At 39.7% G+C, this 22,851-nt stretch overlaps 1 protein-coding gene across 3 annotated transcripts; it reads left to right on the forward strand.

The window, feature by feature from the left end:
- Window positions 1-751: 751 nt before the first annotated feature.
- Window positions 752-9,202, forward strand: LOC148848572 (short-chain dehydrogenase/reductase 1-like). 3 transcript variants are annotated; one of them, XM_088948767.1, is made up of 6 exons: window positions 775-1,163; window positions 1,261-1,504; window positions 2,334-2,402; window positions 2,698-2,880; window positions 6,022-6,373; window positions 8,935-9,202. In XM_088948767.1, the coding sequence occupies exons 1-6, from the start codon at window positions 979-981 to the stop codon at window positions 9,063-9,065; spliced, it is 1,164 nt and encodes a 387-aa protein (XP_088804893.1). In that variant the 5' UTR covers window positions 775-978; the 3' UTR covers window positions 9,066-9,202. The 3 variants fall into 3 exon arrangements, with proteins under 3 accessions (XP_088804895.1, XP_088804894.1, XP_088804893.1); XM_088948769.1 differs by lacking the exon at window positions 2,698-2,880 and having other exon boundaries at window positions 752-1,163; XM_088948768.1 differs by lacking the exon at window positions 8,935-9,202 and having other exon boundaries at window positions 755-1,163; window positions 6,022-6,683.
- The last annotated feature ends 13,649 nt before the right edge of the window (window positions 9,203-22,851 follow it).

The raw sequence follows: 22,851 nt of genomic DNA on the forward strand, positions 1-22,851 counted from the left end.
ATTGATGGAGGGTGATTTGACCTGACCTCCTAACCAGGGGATACGTGGACATGACTCGACGTAAATGACAGTTCAGCATGACAGTTTGGCCACAACTCGGCGTAATGAGCTTGCTAAAAACTCGACATGAATAGCTCTCACTTCTCTTGTCTGGCGATCGATCTAAAGGACTACGCCCACGTCTCACATCAGACGGCGTTGTGCACGCCAGCTCTGTGTAACATCTCTCAACTGACGGGGCTGTACTCTGCGACGGTTAACTACACCAGTTGAATCAGCCTGGCAAATAACGATTGTAGTAGAGAATTAGAGGCGGTTACACCCGATTTGACAGAGCATCAGTATATAAAGGCCCCGATTTCCAAAGGGCAAGGTAATTGGAAATGACAAATCTTCACTCTTGGCATTTATTTCTTCGTAACTCTCTCAATTTTCTGCCGAGTTCTAACTTAAGCATCAGAGTGTTCCCGCCGGACGAGCTCGTCGGGAATCCTTCGTCTTCTTCTCCTTCTCAGGTGCTTTCTGTTGCTAGTTAAAAGTGAGGCCCCTACTAGATAGGAATGACCAGATCGCACTACATCAGGGATCATAATTCAATCTTCCCTTAACAAACCTCCTGTCTTTTGGTGATCAAAGGTGGTGGTACAAGTCAATAGGTAAATAAGAGTGAAACAATGAACACATGTCTCACATATTTTACTTCATAATCATGGGTTGAGTTCTAATGACCTAGTAGCTCAGATGGTCATTTGGCATCTTTCTCATAGATTCATTATCGTAAAGTTAGTGGACCTCATGTGTTCCTTGCTTTGTCCCCGACCATTAGACCTGTTCACATGCTGGGTTTTGTTTGTATCTTCATAGTACATATTTTCAAACTCAGCCTTAATTCATGAACATGTCGTAACAAATATGCGTTCTTTTAAGTTCCAAACGATGGTGAGTTCTAGAAGATAGAGAGGAAAGTATGTGGAAAATATGAGGCATGACGTGGCGACGGATATTTCTGGTTCCTACATCCGGCGGTTATACGAGACAGTAAGGATCTATATCTCATCTCCTTCGCTTGCAGACCAAAAAGAAGAGATCTTTGGCTATAATCCTCCGGACAAATTCATCGGAATGGCGGAAACAATCGAAAGTCCTACTGTTGCCACAAAGAGGTAGTTGATATGTTTGCTACTTAAGATTAATCAAATCATTCCTGTAAACGTTCTGATCGAATCCTCCAACATCTCCGATTGTGGATCTGTTTTGCAGGTGTGCAGTAGTTACAGGAGCCAATAAAGGGATTGGACTGGAGATCTGTCGACAGTTAGCATCTAAAGGTGTACTGGTGGTGTTAACAGCTAGAGATGAGAAGAAGGGTCTCCAGGCTGTTGAAAATCTCAAAGCCACCGGACTCTGTAATGTGATTTTTCATCAGCTAGATGTGATGGATCCCTCTAGTATTGCTTCTGTGGGAGATTTTGTCAAATCCCATTTTGGGAAGCTTGATATCTTGGTAACATTATTTTAGAACAAAAACATGAATGTATCTGTTTTTGTTTTCCAAGGCAAAGATAAGTTGGTTTTGTTTCAAATTAAAAAATATTATATGTTTTTTATATTGGTTTTTAAAACAAAAACAATGTTTTTAGTATAAAAGTTATATGATTTATGGAATATGCATGAACATGTTGTAGAACACCCCTGAAAAGGGAGTATTTTTCAAATTACAACATGAATGTTTTTGTTTTCGTTTGTTTTTTTAAATTGCCACCTTGGAAAAAAAATTGCATTTAACTGTGTCCTTGCATTGAAAAGCAGAGACGAGTTGGTTTTTGTTAAAAAAACAAAAAATACATTAGGGCTAGCTGCAAACATTATCTGATATTATCTGAATTTGAATTTGATCCTATTAGGGGTGATATGAATTTGACCCATTTAGAATTGGATCAAATATGGATTTACCCCTCTGATCCGATATACTCTGATTCAATTCGATTTAAATATATATGTTCATGTATAACTTAAAAATTATATTATATCTTTCACTGAAGTTGGTCTCAATGCATGTTTTATTTTCACTAAATTGATGTCATAGGCTCAAGTTTTGTATAAATAAATTTCGATTCATTTTGTTCATAACATGATCCAATTAGAATCCCAATTCAATTTGAAGTCGCTAGATATCTGATGGATATGATCCGATTCTAAATATAACAAATTAAATTCGAATATACCTATATCTGATTTCGATTCAATCCGATCCATTTGCAGCCCTATAATACATGTTTTTTAAATCTTCAAAATGAAATGAATACATGAAAGAGAAATCGAATCCTTTGCAGGTGAACAACGCTGGGATAAGTGGAGCGATAGTAGACCTTGATGCTTTCCTGAAACTTCTGACTATTGAGGTAGAGTATAATCTCGCCATTTATCAACCTACTTATTTTTTCTGCAACCTAGTCCTTTCATCAAGCTTCTCACAAGGCGATAGCTGAATCTATTATTTAACATATTAACGATTGTTAACTTTATCTCAACGGCTGAACCTAGTGAGCCATATAACTTGTTAGCAGAGTTGCTAACCAGAATTGTTGTATAGATAAACAATTATTGGGTCAAAGAGAAAATTTTATTATTGTGGAGGATGTGGGTGCCATAGTGTTATTAGCTGCCAAACAGACTGAGGTTGTTACATTGATGCAGAGAAAAGATGAGAAACCAAATTGGAAAGAAGTAGTAATAAGCGAAACTTACGAATTGACAGAAGAATGCCTGCAAACAAACTACTATGGAGCTAAAAGACTGAGTGAAGCACTTATTCCCCTCCTTCAGCTATCTGGTTCAGCAAGAATTGTTAATGTTTCCTCTTCCATGGGGAAACTTCAGGTATAAAATCTTCCTTCGAATCAAAACAATTGGAAATCCTTACTTGTATTATACGAAAGAAATTGCGTGTGGCATGTGAAGGCAACGACAATTTAGCTTCTCTCAGATAGGGATGGCAATTTTTCCTATCCCCGACATAGGGTCGGGGATTGGGATTGTTTTGGTGGGGTACTGGGAATGGGGATGGGGATTAATAGGAATTTCCGTATAAAATGCTATTTATATTAAATATATATTATTATATTTATATATATATATATATATATGTATGTATATTAAACCATATTTAAAACATTATTTATAATAAGTAAATTCATTTTTCAAAAAAAAATACTGTTATTTAAAAAATTTCGAAGATTCGGGTCCCTGTGGGGAATCATCTCCGTCAGGGATCGGGGATGGAGACTAATTTCAAAATCGGAGGCGGAGATGAGGAATATGATCCCCGCCCCGTTGCCATTCCTACTCTTAGATTCTAGCTGACCCATGCGTCTTGGTGGTTTCTCTACTATCAAATGAAGCAAATTATTACTTTTACCCCATTAACTGAATTTTACTTTGTATATATTTTACTTTTAGTAAGGCTATGTTTGTCTGTAGCAGTGTTTTCCCATTGACCCATTGTTGGACAGTTTTGTATGCCCTTAGCTTCAATCAGAATTGTGTACTTTATGAGTTTATTGTAAATGAATAAAAGTGCATATTTGATTCATGTTCCCTTGGTATGTTTTTGTGTAAAACCCTTAAAATGAACACTTAATGAGACTCGTATTAGTTTAGAATGTTCACAGCCAGTGGGTTGGTCTGGGGAGATCTATCCTGATAAGATTGACACTGTTGTGCCACCAAGTCGGTTGGGGTGGCCTGTCTCAGCTGCCAGGGTGAGACCCTAGGCACGTACAGTGTAGGATTAATTGAATCTTTGAACTGGACTAGATTTTCAATATTGCCCTGGACCTTGGAGATTGATGGGCAAAACTATAAAGTTACACCCGACCCCTAAACTCGATTATGATATTGCACTAGGTGTCGAATTGGGCTGTCTTTGATGAACCAATCAGTGAGGTCCTTAGCGGGGGTCAAAACCTGGGCATGTTGGGACAGTCTGAGAATTCATCTGAGTGGGTGATCGTAGTGATAGGATCAGCCCCTTTGTCGGACAAAGGTAATGATCGGGGATGCACTCTCACTGATAGAAACCAAGACTGCTGGTAACCAATTTTAATTGTTGAGATTTGTTTTGCAAAGTATATTTTATATGAGATATAAAAATATATATTATGGTTTCTAAAATGTTTGCAAAAAAGTTTAAATTCTCGGGATCCATATAAGTAGTGAGTGCAACACTGTTCTTTGCAGCCGAGGGAGAGGTATTCTCTTTTCCGGCAGCGTATGATCATTATGGGCTGAGAGGTTAAGTGTAAGACCATTGAGGATAATACCAGATGGGCTAATCTTGCATCTGCCCACAGTCCCTGTGTGTTACAAGGTGGCTTGGCCGAGGGACCACTTAGGGTAAGTGTCGGGCCCATAGAGCCCATTTGATGGGTTTTCAGGGGGTGCACTGCCCATAACAGTGTATTCGGCTAGGCCTTGTAACAAAGGCTGGGCCACACCCATGTGGCAGATGCGTATATCAATGCTTGGGTCCCACGCCATACAAGGAAGCCCAAATGGGTAGCAGTTAGGAATGTTAAGTGAGCACATAAGCTTAATGGGCTTAGGCCCACTTCGAACTGGGCTATTTAATTAGTTAATTATGGGGCGAAATCTAAGATGGATTAGCAGATAGGATAGGGTCTTGACCCTATCCAATCGGAGAGTCTAGATCTGAATGTGATTCAGATCTAGAAACCTCCTAGTGAGATTAGGAGAAAGCTAATCTAATCTGCAGATAAGATAAGGGTTTATACTTATCACCTAAAGAGAGGGCTGATCCAAATATGATTTGGATAAGCAACTCCTAATTGGATTAAAAGCTGATCATTTGGGTTTACAAAAGAAGGAAGGGGCGGCAACCTTTAGATGAATGAGATACTCACATCCTCTTTAGTGCTAAAAAACACAGAAGAAAGAATTAAGCAACCCTGCAGAATTCATTCTTGCTGCCCTGTTTGCCAGTTCGATCTCCAGTTGTGGGAGAAGTCAAGATTCGATCTTGACATCAGTTCTTTAAGAAAAAATTGATAGGAAGCTGTGCTCATGTGCTGTCCTGTTGTTTCTTGCAAAGGACAGAGTTCTTGGAGAAGACCACTACTGATTGTGCTCCATCCTACATTGCGCCATCTTCATTGGGAGCAGTCTTTGGATCCTTCATTGGGCGTGAACACCTTCGTTGGGAGATATTATTTCTCCGTATCAGGTATAATCCTCTCCTACTCCTTTTGGTTTAGATCTAGTTCAGTTTTTGGTTCAAGATTGATCATTGAAAATATGATTTTCTAAATAGGGAATGCGGTTCCCAGTTGAAGGGAGAGAAAACTTTTGAAATTCACCCCCTTATTCCACAAGATTTGGGCATCCATATGATGGATCTCTCATTCCCTTCACTCATATGGTCGGGGTGTTCGGCCTGGGAACCGTCAAGGCAATCGGTTTCGTTTCACCTTTAACCTGATCCTTGGTAAAATACTGTTGATTTGGTCAGTGACCTACCAACCTGGGCATTCGAACCAGATGATCGAATTGTCGACCCAAAAACTGGTGGCCAAAATGGTTCAGATTCTAAATTGGTTTTTAAAAACCTTGGCTTGCAGTACAAATCTTATCGAATGCAATTTTGATCTAGTTCAGTTTTATATTTGTTTGCAACTAAGATTTGTATTATTATTTCATACAAAAGTGTTATCTTTTGCCTCATTTGCACCTGTTAGCAGTATAAATCTTGCATTCAAAAAGCTGATGCAAAATTTGCACCACCTATCCTTCTTTCCTACCACAATTCTATATATATGGAGATCATATCATTTTGCTTCATACTCCATGATTTTACTTCTGATAAACTAGTCAAATTTAAAGCAAAAGTAAATCAGAAATTTACACTCGTTATTATTTGCACTATTGCATTTACATGAATTTAAATGAGTGGAAGGCTGTGCATGCATTACCCAATAATTGACGCTGGTTTTCTCAATGTTGCAGCATATCTCCCATGAAAGAGCTAAAGAGGTGTTGAGTGATATTGATGGCATCACGGAAGAGAAAGTGGATGAAGTGATAAATGAGTTTCTAAAGGATTTCAGGGAAGGTTCTTTGGAATCTAGAGGCTGGCCTTCTTTTTCTGCCTATATAATCTCTAAGGCGGCTCTCAATGCATATACACGGATTCTAGCAAAGAAGCTTCCCAATTTCTGCATAAACTGTGTCTGTCCTGGTTTTGTGAAAACGGATATCAACAACAATACCGGTGTCTTAACTGTTGAAGAAGGTGCAGAAAGTGCAGTGAGGTTGGCTTTGCTCCCTGATGGTGGACCTTCTGGCCTATTCTTTAATCGTAAGGAACCATCATCCTTTTAACTTTATTTGGAAGGTTTAGACCCAACTTCAATTCACTGATCAAAAATAAAGTGGAGAAGTTCATGTGCTCTCACAACTCTTTGTGCCATTAATTTGTACTATGCTGCTTTTCATTTTTCTAATCTTTTAAGGATATTACTCATTTTTAGTTTTTTTGAATCTGCAACGAATTAAGTTGAAAAAAATTCGAAGACAAAATTTTATAGTGTTTTTTGTTTAAAGTGTAAGGCTTGGCCTGCCTTATTCAGCTTATGAGTCCTATTTGAATATATACGAAGAATTATGTATTTTGGGTTTTTTTTCTTGTATACTTTTCGTCTTTATCTTGTTTGGAAAAGTCAAGAGACTTTGATGGGGATTTTTAGGCTTATTTTAAAAAACAGGGAATCCAATCCCCAAAATCATGTCTTAGTATTCCACAACAAAACGGAGTAGTAGAAAGAAAGAATAGAAACATCTTGAGTGTAGTTCGGACCCTTCTATGGGATTCTCATATTCCTTTTTGGTTTTGGGTGGAGACGGCCAGCATTGCTGTGTATCTAATAAATCATCTTCCATATTCTATTTTGAAAAGTACCTTTCCATTATAGTCTTTGTTTCACAAATCTCCTAACCTATCATTGCTCAAAGTTTTTGGTTGTGTTTGCTTTACTTATCTTCCACCCCATGAACACACCAAGTTGATTGCATAGGCAACATTATGTGCTTTTGTGGGTACAGCCCTGACCACAAGGGATTCTTGTGTTACGATCCCGAAGCTCATCATATTAGGATCTCTCATAATGTCATCTTTCTTGAGCACATATCTTTCTTTGAGCATATTGTTAAATTTCCTGCTCCTTTTGTCTTTTTGTTGCATATCTTGGGTTCCATAGATCCTCCAAATGCTCCAACATCACATGCACAACAACTTTAGACCTACTTCAGAAGACAAAAGTCTACATCAGCTCCTATGCCCCTTCTGCATTCTCCAACATTAGTTGCTGATCCAATTACACCATTCACTTTTGTAAGTTCTCCTAACCTACCACTTGAACCCATTGCCCCCACATTGTGCCGCTCTTCTAGAATTATTCGCCCACCTAACCACTATGGTTACTCTCTAGATCATAGTTCCTTTTCTAATATCTTATCCACCACATACATTCCCAAGACTTATCAATAGGCTGTAGTTATCCCATATTGGAAAGATGACACTTGGGAATTGGTCAAGGCTCCATTTGAAGCTTGTCTCATTGGAAGCCACTGGGTCTACTCAATAAAGTTGGAGTCAAATGGAAGCCTAGATAGGTACAAGGCTAGACTTCTTGTGCAAGGCTATAAATAGGAATATGAGATAGACTATGAAGAGACGTTTGCTCTTGTGGTAAAAATGATTACAGCCAGAATCCTATTAGGCATCTCTACAATTAAAGATTGGACAATTCATCAGATAGATGTGAAAAATGTTTTTCTTCATGGAGAATTGAAGGAAACGATTTACATGAAACCTCCCCTGGATATGGCACATATCCAGAGCTTGTTAGTTGTCTCAAGAAGTCTCTACATGGCCTAAAACAAGTACTCACAACCTGGTTTGAGAGATATAGATCTGTGATTATTGATGCAGGATTTATTCAAAGCTCTTTTAATCACTCTCTTTTCACTTTGCATTGGATTCAGGGTATGACCCTTCTATTCCTATATGTTGATGATATAATTATTATGGGGAATGATGTGGAGGGAATCACTGGTCTGAAAAAACTCTTTTAAGATGAACGATTTGGGACCTTTAACCTATTTCTTGGGACTTGAGGTCAGTCATAATTCCCATGGCTATTTTGTTAACCATCATAAGTATGCAATGAATATTGTCAAAATGGCTAATCTCAGTGATTCCAAGACTTTTGATACTCTCTTGGAGGTTAATTTGAAATTAACTAAGGATAAGGGCTCTCCTCTTCAAGATCCTACTCTGAACCGATAGCTGGTGGGTAGCTTAATATATCTCATGATGACTCAGTTGGATATATCATATACAATCCAACTAGTGAGCCAATTGGTCTCATCTCCACGACAACCTCACATGTCTGTAGTTCATCGGATTATTAGGTATCTAAGGGAAACCCTATCTCATGGCTTATACTTCTCCTCGTCATCATCCACCAGCCTTACTACCTTTGTTGATGCTGATTGGGTTGGTTGTGTAGACACTAGATGATCTACTACGGCATGGTGTGTCTTTCTTGGTAACTCTTTCATTGCCTGGAAGTGTAAGAAACAATCTACAGTTTCAAAATCTTCTACTAAAGTTGAATATAGAGCCATGTCTTCTGTATGTAGTGAATTATATGGCTTAGGGCTCTGCTACATGACATAGTACAGGAGTCACCACCATCAGCTCCCCTCTTTGCAAATAATGTCAATGCCATCAAGATTGCCTCTAATCCTTTTTTCCATGAATGCACAAAGCACATTGAAGTTGATTGCCACTTTACTTGTGATCTTCAAGCTAGCACTATTTCTCTTCCCCATGTGTCTTTTGGCTTCAAATTGCAGATCTCTTGACAAAAGCTATGATGTGGGCACACCACTTTTTCTTTATGGACAAACTGATGTTGATTCCTAAGCATCAATTTGAGGGGGAATGTAGTGATAAAGAGAGTTGGCTGAGAGGGCTATTTCTATAATTTACATCTTGTTGTATTTTATTTTCTTCTTGTACACTATCTTCTCTTGTACTCTAAGGACAATTTGGTCCTTTTGCTTTTTTTAATATAAATTTCTCTCCTAGGGTGTCGAGCTCCACATTGGACACACCCACATACTTGCTTCTATCTTTTTCTCTTCTATTTTACAAAAATAGACCAGCCTCTAACAGTCCACTTGTCCACTTGTCACAAATTCAGCGGACTTGGAGAAGTCCCTTAATTATGAAGTCCAATTCCATGGAACTAGAACTGCTTTTTGTTTCAATAACTAAATTAAAAGCAATTTAAAAAGGATATCATGCTTTAGAAAAACTTCTAAAAAAATAACTGCTATAAATATTATATAACTGATCAAATCGGGATTTTGTTCCTTTAATCATTATTTACCATCATATATTTTATTTAACTAGTAATTAAGCACGTGGGTTGGATGTGAGAATTTTTTTTTTCATATTAATTACTTGAATTTTAGATATTTCATAATTAAGATAAAAATTGAAAATTAACAAAAGTAACAATATGATTAAAAATAAACTCAAATCCTTATAGTAAATGTGCACATTTATTGCATGTGAAAATTTTAAATTACAATAATAAACATAAATAAAAATAAAATTTATTTTAATAATTATTTTTATTTATTATGATGAATATATAACCTTATAAATGTTCCCAAATGCGATAGAATTTTTTTACTTTTTCATTATTTGTGTTCTATCTTTTTTTTTTATATTTATTATTCAATTATGACAACATGTGTTTCTTTGAAAAGTTGGATCATTGATCTACCATCTAGATAATAAAATAGCTTTACTTTCGGATTTGTTTTAAATTATATATCATCTACATTATATAAATAACTTTTACTTATCATACTTAATTTTTGTTTGACATAATTAATAAATAATTTTTTATATATTCTTTTGATTACTTGTACTTTGTTATATTTTTAAAGATTTATTGTTTAACTATCATATCATCGGTGAATGCATTTGACCCAAACCACTAATCCACAACCCAAAAAGGAAAATAATTTGATTTCTATGTTGACACTAAATTTTATATTACAATTCCATCATTGATAATGAATGTATATTATTAGAGATGTACCTAATATTTATTTTTATAAATATACAACATTAGATATGTGTCCAAATTTTTTCTATTTTTATTTTTTTATTATTTATTTTCCTATTTTTTAAAGTTTTATTATTTGACTATGACATTATTTCATTTATAGGTTGATTTTAACTTTGTCATTCCATTTTCATCATTAACAAAATTACTTCTTACATTTCATATGCAATATTAGATATATGTCTAATCCTTTTTATTTTTTGTATTATATAGTTTAAATTTTTATTATTTAATTATGACATTATTTATTAACCCATTTAGCCCAAAATGGTTGAATTTCTTACTCACCATTGGGAGGGAAGGAAATAGTTTTTTTTTTTCAAAAAATTTATTTTTATAATATTAAAATTAATTTTTTGGATTTAATAAGAGAATATACCTTAATATGAGATTTAATGAGAGAGAATAGGAAAATAGTTTTAATTCTGATTGGTTTTAAATTTATATTCCATTTCCATCATTAATAAAAACATTTCTTATTTATTATACTTATTATTGTTTAATATGTCAAATAAATAATGTTAAAAATGTTCCTAAATTTTTTAATTTCTATATATATTTTTTATTTTATCTATTTTTAATTGTATTGTTTAGTTGTGACAACATGGATTGGTCCATTTGACTTGGAATGGTTTATATATTATATTATATACAAATATATTTCTCTCTCTCTCTCTCTATATATATATATAATAAATTCAGTATATTATATTTACATTAATTTATTAAATATAAAATGTTGAAAGTAAGTAACTTTTATATCTTTTTTGCATTTTAAAAATTAAAGTGAAATCGGATTAAATCCAAAACTGATCGGATTTGAATTTGAATATGAAGTCTTCTAAACCAATCGAAATTTGGATCAGATTCTGATGCAAGTTTTTAATAATTGAATCAGATTTGGATTTTGCTGAATCTAATCCAAAACTGATCTACTTATGAGATTCCAATCTATGTTCAAAGGAGTCAATGTACCAACACCATATTTCTCATTGTGTATATTGCTATTCTTATTTATTCACACCTCACCCCATTTCTACTGTTTTATTGCCAAGAGAAAACTCTATGAAAGGAATAGAAAGTGAAAGACACGCAAATAGTGCTTACCCAACTCATGCTTACATTTTATTTTTTCTTTATTATAACATTATTTTTTAATGTAACAAAAGTGATTTTCTACTCTCTAGATTTTGTATTTTTATATATTATTGGCAATTATTAATCAAGATAGATAATTATTATGTAATCAATTACTCTTTGAAGTTGTATTAATCTAATGTACATTAGGATTATGAAAAAAAAATCATATAATGTGACTTTTTTTCATAGTTTTATTTTAAGAAATTATCTTTCATATTAATAATTATTACTATTATATATATTTCACAATATATATACACGTGCATAGCATGTGCCCTTCTGCTAGTATTCCATAAATATCGAAAGTATTCATGTAGGAGCTTTGATGTTGTTTTATAATATATTTTGTTATTTGCCGAGTATAAATTAGAGACTACCACTCGGTACTTTGGGGTATTGATACTTAGCCTCCAGAGCTTTCATTTGCAACAAATACCTCCCTGAACTTTCAGATTTCAGCATTTTGTCCCTTCCATCAACATTAACTGTAAAAATATCCCCATGTGATTGTTGTGTATATTTAAACATTTCTAAAACTTCGAACCACCCTTGGCATTTTATGAGACCATTTTGCTGGAAAATTGGTAAAATGCAAAAAAAGAAAAAAAGAAAAAATAGGAATAGGATATTGTAGATAATACAAGTGCAAGAAAAAATGAAGCAAAAGAGAAAAAAGAACGAAATAAAGAAAAATGGAAAATATAAAAAATAAAACAAATTAAAAATAGAAAAACAACTAAAAATTACAAAAAGATAATTCTTTAACATACTTATTTTTGTTATTTTGATATTTTGTTCTCTCATTCCTGGACTTTAAATGGACATTTTAGTAATTTTACCTTTAACATCAAGAGTATCAACGAGATAGGGGCAAAGTGTTGGAATTTGAAAGTTTAGGGTACGTCTTTGTTATAAATGAAAGTTTGGGGGGAGGGATTAAGTGTCACTACATCCAAAGTACAAGGTTGCTGTTTGTAATTTATTACCAAAAATAAGATTCCAAAAATTTGATCATTAATATTTGAATTCAAATTAAATCCAATTATTAAAACGGGGAAATCTTTAAACTTCCCTTGAGCAACATGCTGGAACTTAGAAGGGTATATATGGAAGAACATAGACCAATCAAAACCCCATGTGTGGATTTCGATAAATACCAGCTGATTGGTTAGTGGTTACCACTTTTATGATAATGGGTGATGAACAGAGAGCTCTTCATGGGATGGGTTTGGATTTGTTTTTTGCCAAAATTTTTGAATGAGCCTGGCCCAAAGGCCAAGCCCAAAACAGTGTAAAGTTGGGCACAAAAACCAGCCCGTGAACAGGTCTAGTGATGGGTTATCAATTGTTTTAGATTTCATGTATTTTGGTATTGTAGTTGGGCTTCTTCTCTAAACGTTTCTTATAAATACTAAGACATCTCAAGTTGTTGAATGACATCGCATTGGCCAGGCAAAGTTCACCTTTCACTTGTTCCACTATTAGTTGCTATCAAATGGACCAAAATGCCTATTGTGACTTACTTTTAATATTTCTAAGGGGGTGTTCTTTTTTCGGATTTTGAGAGGGGAAAGTTGGTCAAATGGGATTTTGATTCTCATTGACCAAGAAATTCATGTTCTTTTTTTAGATTTATGCAGGGAATAGGGAAAGTTTATTTTCTTGGGCATCACTTGCCTGGATAAGCATGGTTCAAAGTATTAACATGTATCGGGAGCACCCCAATATGCCCCTATAGAGGGTGCATTGGGGTTATGACCGGTTCAGGGGGAGGAGGAGCCTTAAACCGCCCCCTGAACCGATTTTGAAAAAAAGTAATGGATTTTTTATGGCTAAAATGGTCATTGCCTTTTTTACTTTGGAAATAAAAGAACATGGATAAATGCACTTACTCGGATAAGTCTTTCTTAGGGAGTACTTACCCAGGTAAGTGCATTTACCCAGGTAAGTAACTTACCGAAAAGAAAACATGCATAGTTTAAATGTTCATTGAAAAATCCGACTTCTCAAGTCAAGAGAAAGTGAACTTGCAAATTATTTTTCTTAACTTGGAAGATCGATCGCCAAATATACCTTCAGAAATTAATCCCATTAGCCACATGCCATCCAATGATTTTTTTTTTGTTCATTATTGAAATTTTGTAAAAGTAAACATCAAACTTTATATTACATGCGAACCTTGGATTGGGCCCAAAACTCGATATTAATGGTTTTGATCTATCATAAAGCCATCATCCAATCCAATGTTAGTCCAGCTTTATATATCTGGGGTCTTGGGAGGGGTAGACTGAGTACGTTTCTAACCTTTGGCCATGGCAAAAATCAAGCTGCAAACCCACAAGTTGGGCATTTTAGGTATTGGATTTATAGGGGATGTTCAAGGATAATGATATGGAGGTTTTAATATTTATTAAAACTAATGTAAGAGATGAGTGCAAGTATTACCTATATATATGATATATGGTATTTGGATTTAACCACTATGACCTGCATAGAACTCCGAAACAAGTATTTACTTTATATAGTACTAGTATATGCTTAATACAGGATAAAGACATAAATTAGACATAACTTTTATGACCTGCACCAAAATCAAGGTATGTATCAACTTTATAATGGTATACATTATATTGGGAGGAGGTTTAAGGATTTTTTTTTCTTTTTTTTGTATTAAAAAATAAATTTGAAATGACTTTGGCGGGTGGAATCTAGATGTGATAAAGTATTAAAATGGATAAGTTGATAAATGAAAAAGTTAATATAAAAAAACATAAATTAAAATTAAATCTAGTGCTTATAAATAAAGGTATTTTTATCAAATTCAAAACATATATTGGAGAAAAATTTGTTAAAAACATTTTCATAAAATACCTATTTTGGGATCATAATTCCATCTTCCCTTAACAAGCCTCCCGTCTTTTGGTGATCATGGGTTGAGTTCTAATGACCTAGTAGCTCAGCGGGTCATTTGGCATCTTTCTCATAGATTCTTTATCGTGAAGTTAGTGGACCTCATGTGTTCCTTGCTTTGTCCCCGACCATTAGACCTGTTCACATGCTGGATTTTAGGCCCAACTTTACACTGTTTCAGGCTTGGGTTTTCGGGATGGATGCATTTAAATTTTGATAAAAACCAAGTCCGACCCTCGTCCATCCATAAACAGGTTTACCGAAAAAACGATTAGCACTCAATCAGCATATTGATGTGGTGTTTGGTATTGTGACCAATTTTCATTTTCTTTTATTTTGTTTGGGCTCAGTTTGGATAAAGTACAAATGCAAATATGTAGAGTACAAAACCTTATTGATGATGCGTAATCCCGCCACTCCTAGCTGCAAATGACGAGACTTCTAGCTGGCAATAGGCAAGAGATACCTGCAAGAAGGACGAAGGGACCCGGTGGGGACTCTCCGATGCTTAAGTTAGAACTTGGTAGCGACCTGAGAGAGTAAGTGTTTCAAGAAGATGAGAAAGCTAGAGAGTGGCGAATATGCGATAGCTTTGCTTCTGAGGGGTCGGAGTGCCTATATACTGGCGTCTGATAGGTTCGGTGGGTTGATCCTGAATCCCTGCTGTGATGATCCGCTATCAGGTCGTACCTCGGAGTGGCGGGCTATAGTGACCATTACATGGTAAAGTCCCGCCAGCCGGGGGACAACTTGCAGGCACGATGCCGCCAAGTGGGAGACAGGGGCGCAGCCTTTTGAATTTCCAGGCGCTGCGCCATCAGGTGAGGGACGCGGGAGCAGTTTGGCAGGTACGGCTTTGTCAGGTGAGAAATTCCCGTGAAACACCGAGCCGCCTCGTAGCGAGCTACAGAGTAGTGAACTTCTTTGTGAGGAGCTACTGGTGGCATGGCGAAGTGATTCTGTCCGAGGCAAGTTGTCTTTGAGGTGGCCGACTTGCTTGGGCCTGGAGCGAACTTGTTGTTTTAGTTCGCAAACTGGGATGAACTTAACTCAAAGTGTAGCTCGGGACATCGGCGTGCTCGATCTCACTCTGTGGCGAGCTGATACTTGTTGAGCTGTCACCTGCATCGAGTCATGTCCACGTGCCGGTCCACCTCTGCCGAGCTATTGTAAATGCTGAGTCACACACACGTGTCACCTGGTTAGGAGGTCGGGTGAAATCACCCTTCATCAATTGCCCCCCACTCCTCGAGCTAGGGGTCTTACCCTAGTGCAGGGAGTTCATGAACTGACGGGTGGATTTGGCCCATAATTCAAACTACCTTGTCAGACCGCGTGAGGTGCATGCGCGGACGTCACATGATTTATAGATTCTGCAGGCACCAAAAAATGCGATAAACTATATTCGGTCTCAGAGGACATGCAACCGGTTTTACTGTGAGCCATTGGATTGTTTTAATCGGGGCCATTATTTTTCGAGCATAGTGGCTATAAATAGGAGGGCCCTAGCCCTCATTTTTTTATACCAACCAGCCTTGCTTTTGGCTCTGAGATCGCGCTTCGCCTTGCTTGCTCGAGCTCTCCACATTCGCGTCATTCTTTTCAGCCCATCCTCTTTCGTAAGTCTTTTCTACCTTATCCAATTATGCCTGGGTATCCATACGGTGTCCCTTCCCCAGCTGGTAGTCGGGGCGAAGCCCCCTCGAGCTCAGCGGGAGCTCGAGGACTTCCCGAGGGGCGGTCTTTAGAGGCTTGGGAACCCTCTGGTAACCTGGTTTCCACCTCCCGAAGTCGAGAGTCGGACAATTTTGGCCCTTCTTCCATGTCGATGGAGAGACTCCGGGCCCTGGTCTTCCAATATGACCTCCCAAGGGAGCTTACCTACAGCCTTCCGACTGGCAATTATCCTTGGGAGCATGACCATGATGAAATCATGATCTTCAAGGAGCTGCTCGTGGCTGGTCTTCGCCTCCCCTGCACCCTTTTATAGTAGAGGTCCTCACTCACTTTAATGTTACCATAGACCAGTTGAAGGGATGAGAAGTCCATCGTATGGATGCCCAAATCTTGCGTAATAAGGTGGGCGAATTTCAAAAAAATTTCTCTCCCTTTCAACAGGGAATCACATTCCCTATTTAGAAAATCATATTTTCAAGGATCAATCTTGAACCATAAACTGAACCAGATCTGAACAAGAGCAGTAGGAGAGGATTATACCTGATACGTAGAAGTAATATCTCGCAATGGAGATGTTCACGCCCAAGGAAGGATCCAAAAACTGCTTCCACTGAAGATGGCGCAGTGCAAGATGGAGCAGAATCAGTAGTGTTCTTCTCCAAGAACCTAGTCCTTCGCAAGAAATAGTAGGATGGCACGTGAGCGCAACTTCCTATTAGTCCCTTCACAAGGAACTGATATCAAGATCTAATACTGACTTATCCCACTGATTTTGGAGAGCGAACTGGCAAGGTAGGCGGCAAGAAAGAATTTCGCAGGGTTGCTTAATTCTTCCTTCTGTGATTTCAGCTCTAAAGAGGATGTGACCAATTGTCTTATAAAGGCTGCCGCCCCTTCCTTCTTTTGTTACCCTAAAGGATCAGCTCCTAATCCCATTAGGAGTTGCTGATCCAAATCTTATTTGGATCAAACATCCCTTTAGGTGATAAGGATAAACCCCTTATCTTATCTGCAGATTAGATCAGCCTCCTCCTAATCACATTAGGAGGTTTCCAGATCTGAATCACATTCAGATTTGGACTTTCTGAGTGGATAGGGTTAAGACCCTATCCTATCCGCTAATCCATCCCAGAATTCGCCCCATATTTAACTACTTAAAACAGCCTAGTTCAGAATGGGCTTTAAGCCCATTAAGGTTATGTGCTCACTTAGCCTTCTTAATTGCTACCCAGTTGGGCATCCTTGTATGGCATGGGACCCAAGCATTAATCTACACATCAGCCACATGGGTTCAGCCCAGCCTCTGTAACAAGGCTTGGCTGAATACACTGTTATGTACAGTGCACCCCTGAAACCCATCAAATGGGCTCTATGGGCCCAACACTTACCCTAAGTGGTCCCTGGGCCAAGCCACCTTGTAACACCCAGGGACTGTGGGCAGATGCAAGATTAGCCCGTTAGCTATTATCCTTAATGGTCTTACACTTAACCTCTCAGCCCATAACGATCAAACACTGTCCGACAAGAGAGGACCTCTCCCTCGGCTGCAAGGAACAGTGTTGCACTCTCTGCTTATTTGGATCCTGAGAATTAAAACCTTTTGCAAACATTTTAGAAACCATAATGTATATATACTTTTATATCTCATATAAAATATATTTTGCAAGACAAATCACAACGATTGAAATCGGCTACCGATAGTCTTGGTTTCCATCAGAGAGAGTGCATCCCCGATCATTACCTTTGTTTGACAAAGGGGCTGATCCTGTCACTATGATCACCCACTCAGATGAATTATCAGACTATCCCAACATACCTAGGTTTTGACCCCCGCTAAGGATCTCACTGATTGGTACATCAAAGACAGCCCAATCCGACACCTAGTGCATTATCATAATCGAGTCTAGGGGTTGGGTGTAAATTTCCAGTTTTTCCCATTAATCTCCAAGGTCCAGGGCAATACTGGAAATATGGTCCGGTTCAAAGATTCAATTGATCCTACACTGTATGTGCCTAGGGTCTCACCCTGGCGGCTGAGACAGGCCACCCTAACCGACTTGGTGGCACATCAGTGTCAGCCTTATCAGGATAGGTCTCCCCAGACCGACCCACTGGCTGTGAACATTCTAAACCAACATGAGTCTCATTAAGTGTCTAGTTTAAGGGTATTACACAGAAACATACCAAGGGAACATGAATCAAATATGTACTTTTATTCATTTACAATAAACTCATAATGTACATCATTCTGATTGAAGCTAAGGGCACACAAAATTGTCCAACACCAGATCCCCTTTATCTCGATACCTTCGCCTCCATCCTGTCAATCAAGAATGCTTCCCCTGGAGCTCCTATGAACAAGCACTCTTATTATTTTCCCCCTGTCCTGGCTTCAAGCTTCTTCACGAGTTGCCCAATAGGATCACGACCTAGAAGCAAGGCTATTTTGTAGTTCGTAATCCCAAAGGGTGGCCCTTTTCGACCCACTAGAGGGCTAACATTTAGGATCTGGGCGTTAGCTTGGATATTAGGGTGTGGGAAATGCTACAGTCCTAGGCAGAGATCGGCTTCATCTGCGTGGACTATCTGTCTGAATGTATGTCCTCTGATGGACCCGAACCATGATCGTTGTCGAGGTGGTGTAGGCATCGTAGGGTTGATGCCCGAGCTGTCTGCACTTTTGACTCTAGCGGGCGAGGGGGTGAGGTCCTACGCACTGCTTGGAGCCTCCGTTAGTTCAGTTTCATAGCTCTTAGGCTCGGGGATTGACTCGGAGTCCACTCCTAAGCTTTGCCCATGCCGTAGAGGCGATTGGGGCTTGGTTGGTGCTGAGGTCCTTATCAGTTCGACATATTGGCCCTTAGGCTCTGTGAGCGACTCAGAGTCCACTGCTAAGCTTTGCCCATGCCGTAGGGGCAACTAGGACTTAGTTCACCCATGCCGTGGAGGCGACTGAGACTTAGTTTGCCCAAGCCGTAGAGGCGACTAAGACTTAGTTTGCCCATGCCGTAGAGATGACTAGGACTTAGTTCGCCCATGCCGTAAAGGCGTTTGGGACTTAGTTCGCCCATGCCATATAGGCGACTGGGACTTAGTTCACTCATGCGGAGCGACTTGGTGTCCACTCTAGGCCAACGGTCACAAGTAGAACTGCCTTAGATTGCTAACGTTCCAGGCTTGGGGTACTTGCTTTCCTTCCAATGTTTCGAGCTCGTATGTGCCTTCCCCGAGTATTTGTTTTACCCGGTAGGGACCTTCCCAGTTCGGCCTCAGTTTGCCCACTCTGGGCTCAGGTACATTACTTTCCGAAGGACCAGGATGCCTACACGGAAGTGCCGCTTCCTGACCACGTTGTTATAGTACAGAGCCACCTTTTGCTAGTATGTTGCAGTCTGGATATACGCGAGGTCCAGTACCTCTTCTATTAGGTCGAGGTTGGTGAGGAGGTCGTCATTGTTGGCCTCTTTGTCATACGCTTCTAAGCGTAACGTGGGTACTTCGATTTCAGCCGGGATTATTGCTTCTGTGCCCTAGGTGAGGTTAAAGGGGGTTTCACCCGTGGCAGTCTTGGTAGTAGTTTGGTAGGCCCATAGTACACTGGGTAGTTCGTCCCCCCATAACCCTTTAGCTCGGGCTAAGCAGGCCTTCAGTCCACGGAGTATAGTTCTGTTCATGATTTCTGCTTGCTCGTTCGCTTGAGGGTGTGCTACCGAGGTGAAGTTCTATTGTATCCCCATCTTGACGCACCAGTTCGAGCTATAATTGTTGCTAGGGGTTCCGCCTCTACCTATTTGTGAAGTAATCCACTGCTACTACCAAGAATTTTCTTTGTCCTGTCGTTGGTGGGAATGGTCCAAGAATGTTGATTCCCCACTGTGCGAAGGGCCATGGGTTGGTGAGGTATTTTAGATCAACAATGGGTTGGTGATGGATATTCGCGTGCCTTTGGCATTTATCGCATTTCTTGACGAGCTCGAGTGCATCTACTTTCACTGTTGGATAACTATATCCTTGTCGTAATGCTTTCTAGGTGAGGGCCCTGCCCCCCAGGTGTCTGCCGCATAACCCTTCATAAGTGTCATGGAGAACGAACTCGACCTCTGAGGGCTGTAAACAACACAAGTAGGGGAGCGTTAGGATCTTCTGTATAACCATCTGTTTATAATGACGTACTTGGCTGCCTGTCACTCTACCCTTCTGGCTGCATTGCGATCTTTAGGGAGGGTCCCGTGTAGTGTGTAGCTCGCGAATGGATCAATCTAGCTCGGCTCCGGTTGCGTAATAGGAGATACCTCCTCTGCCCCCCCGAGAATGCTAGGCCAAGGCAGGTTCTCTATAAACACGGTCCTTATGGAATTGCTACTTGTGCTGGCCAACTGAGATAATGCATCAGCCTTAGAATTCTCAGATCTTGGAATTTGCCTGATGAAGTACTATTGGAAGCCGCGTAGAACCTTCTGGCTTTGGCAAGGTAAGCGGCCATCGTGGGGTCGTGAGCTTCATAATCGCCGGTTACCTGGTTAACCACAAGTTGTGAGTCCCTGCAGATGACGAGGTGCTTCTCTTGTACTTCATTTGCTATCATGAGTCTGGCTATTAGTGCCTCGTATTCAGCTTTGTTGGATGTTGTGAACTCGAAGCGGAGCGCATACTCTAGCTTTGCTCTGCCTGATCCGTATAGGATGGCTCCGGCACCGCTTCCTTGCTCATTCGATGAACCATCTACGTGGAGGATCCAAGGCTCTTCGTCTCAAGTTGACTTTGTTCTAATTGGGGCTGGTTCTGCACTGGTGTAGGCTTCCTTCATGTACTTGATTTCCATAAGCTCGAGTGTTGTGGTGCTGAAAGTGCATTCTGCCACGAAGTCGGCCAAGGCTTGGGCCTTAATTGCTGTTCGGGGTTCGTACCGAATGCCATATTCGCTGAGCTCTATAGCCCATTTTGTCAACCTCGCAGATACCTCGGGCTTGAGCAGTACTTGCCTCAGAGGCTGATTGGTAAGGACAACGATCATGTGGGCTTGAAAGTACGGCCGGATTTCCAAGCTGCTGTGATCAATGCATATGCCAGCTTCTCGATCTCTGGGTACCTAGTTTTGGCATCTTGCAAAACTTTGCTCACATAGTAGATAGGTCATTGGACCCGATCTACTTCTTTCATCAGTACCGAGCTGATTACCTCATCGCTTGCAGAGAGGTATAGCTTGGAAACATCATCCTCCTTGGGTCGGGTTAAAACCAGGATGCTGTTTAGGTAATTTTTTAGTTTGTCAAAGGCAGACTGGCATTCCTCAGTCCACTTGAAGTCTTTACTTTTCTTAATGTCCTTGAAGAAAGGCAAGCAGCGACCTGCCGACTTCGACATGAAGCGGCTCAGGGTGGTTATATGACCATTCAGTCTATGAACCTCCTTTAATTTGCGAGGTGGGGTCATATCTAGGATGGCCTTTATTTTTTCAGGGTTGGCTTCGATGCCACGCCGAACTATGTAGCCCAGGAATTTTCCCGAGGTGACACCGAAGACACAGTTGTTCGGGTTTAGTTTCATATTATACTTGCACAAGATTTCAAACACGTATTGCATGGTCACTTATTAAATAGCTTGAAAGTCGGGTCTTGACGACCATGTCGTCTACATAACATTCAACTTTGTCACCAATCAGTGGCTCAAAAATTTGATTTACGAGTCTCTGGTAGGTTGCCCTTACATTTTTTAGCCCGAAGGGCATGGCCTTTTAGCAGTACAGGCCCAATTCAGTAATGAAAGCGGTTTTCTCTTCATTTGTGGGGTCCATTTTGATTTGGTTGTAGCCTAAGTACGCATCTAGGAAACTCAGCAACTCATGACCCAAGGTCGTGTCCACCAGACAGTCAATTTTGGGGAGTGGAAAATAGTCCTTTGGGCAAGCCCGATTTAGGTCGGTATAGTCGATGCACATGCGCCATTTACCGTTGTCCTTTTTAACTAGAATGGGGTTAGCCACCCAGTTCGGGTAATGGGTTTCCATAATGAAATCGGCTGCAAGAAGTTTTTTTACCTCCTCGTCGACTATCTTCCAATGCTCTGGGGTGCGGTTGCGTTTCTTTTGCCTAACGGGCCTGACTAGGGGATTAATATTTAGCTTGTGAGTAATTATTTTTGAGTCTATGCTGGGCATTTCTGCTGCAGACCATGAAAATATGTCTAAATTTTGGAGTAGGAAACTTACCATTCATGTTCAAAGGGGTTCCACTACTGTTGCTGCAATTTGGAGGGTCCTGGTCGGGTCTTCCTTTGAAGTTGGGATGGAGACTGCTTCCTCGATCGGCGTGGCTCATTCTTTAGGGTATTCCACGGGCCGCTTGAGCTCAACACCTTCCGTTTGCTTGGCTTTCCCTTTGAGGGCTGCCACGTAACACCTTTGGGACTCGAGTTGATAACCTCGGGCTACTCCTATGCTGAAGTCCATGGGGAACTTCATCGTTAAGTAGTGGGTGATGGGCCTTTCTATAAGGGCATTGTACGGGGAAGGTGTGGCTACCACCAGGAAGGTGTGCTCAAATCTTGCGACGCTGGGCCACTTCCCAATCTCTACTAGCAACGATATTCGACCGAGGGGCCTAACTTCCTCTCCACTGAAGCCCACTAGGGGGGTGCTCGTGGGCTGGAGGTCATTCTCCCAGAGTTGTAACTTGTCAAGGGTGCTTCTGAACAAGGATATCGGCTGACCTTCCTGAGTCTACCAAGACACGTCTGACCTCGAAGTCATTGATCTTCATCCTTATAACCAGCGCGTCGTCATGGGGGTACTGGACTCATCGCGGATCATCCTCGGTGAAAGATATAGGGTCTGCAGGCCGTGGGCGCTTTGGCGGGTTCTGTTCTTCATGCTCCAGTTGATGGACCGAAGTCCTCCCTGCCA

The sequence above is a fragment of the Nelumbo lutea genome, chromosome 6 (assembly GCF_056320005.1).
Source record: "Nelumbo lutea isolate HS-2025 chromosome 6, American lotus-T2T, whole genome shotgun sequence".
In the NCBI taxonomy this organism is placed as follows: Eukaryota; Viridiplantae; Streptophyta; class Magnoliopsida; order Proteales; family Nelumbonaceae; genus Nelumbo; species Nelumbo lutea.

What these genes read in the sequence shown, in the direction of transcription:
- LOC148848572 (XM_088948767.1), top strand. Translation starts at nt 979, where the DNA reads ATGAGGCATGACGTGGCGACGGATATTTCTGGTTCCTACATCCGGCGG. An exon ending in CCTACTGTTGCCACAAAGAG is followed by an intron (nt 1,164 to 1,260) that starts GTAGTTGATATG and finishes TCTGTTTTGCAG; the next exon opens with GTGTGCAGTAGTTACAGGAG. An exon ending in TTCTGGCCTATTCTTTAATC is followed by an intron (nt 6,374 to 8,934) that starts GTAAGGAACCAT and finishes TTCAAATTGCAG; the next exon opens with ATCTCTTGACAAAAGCTATG.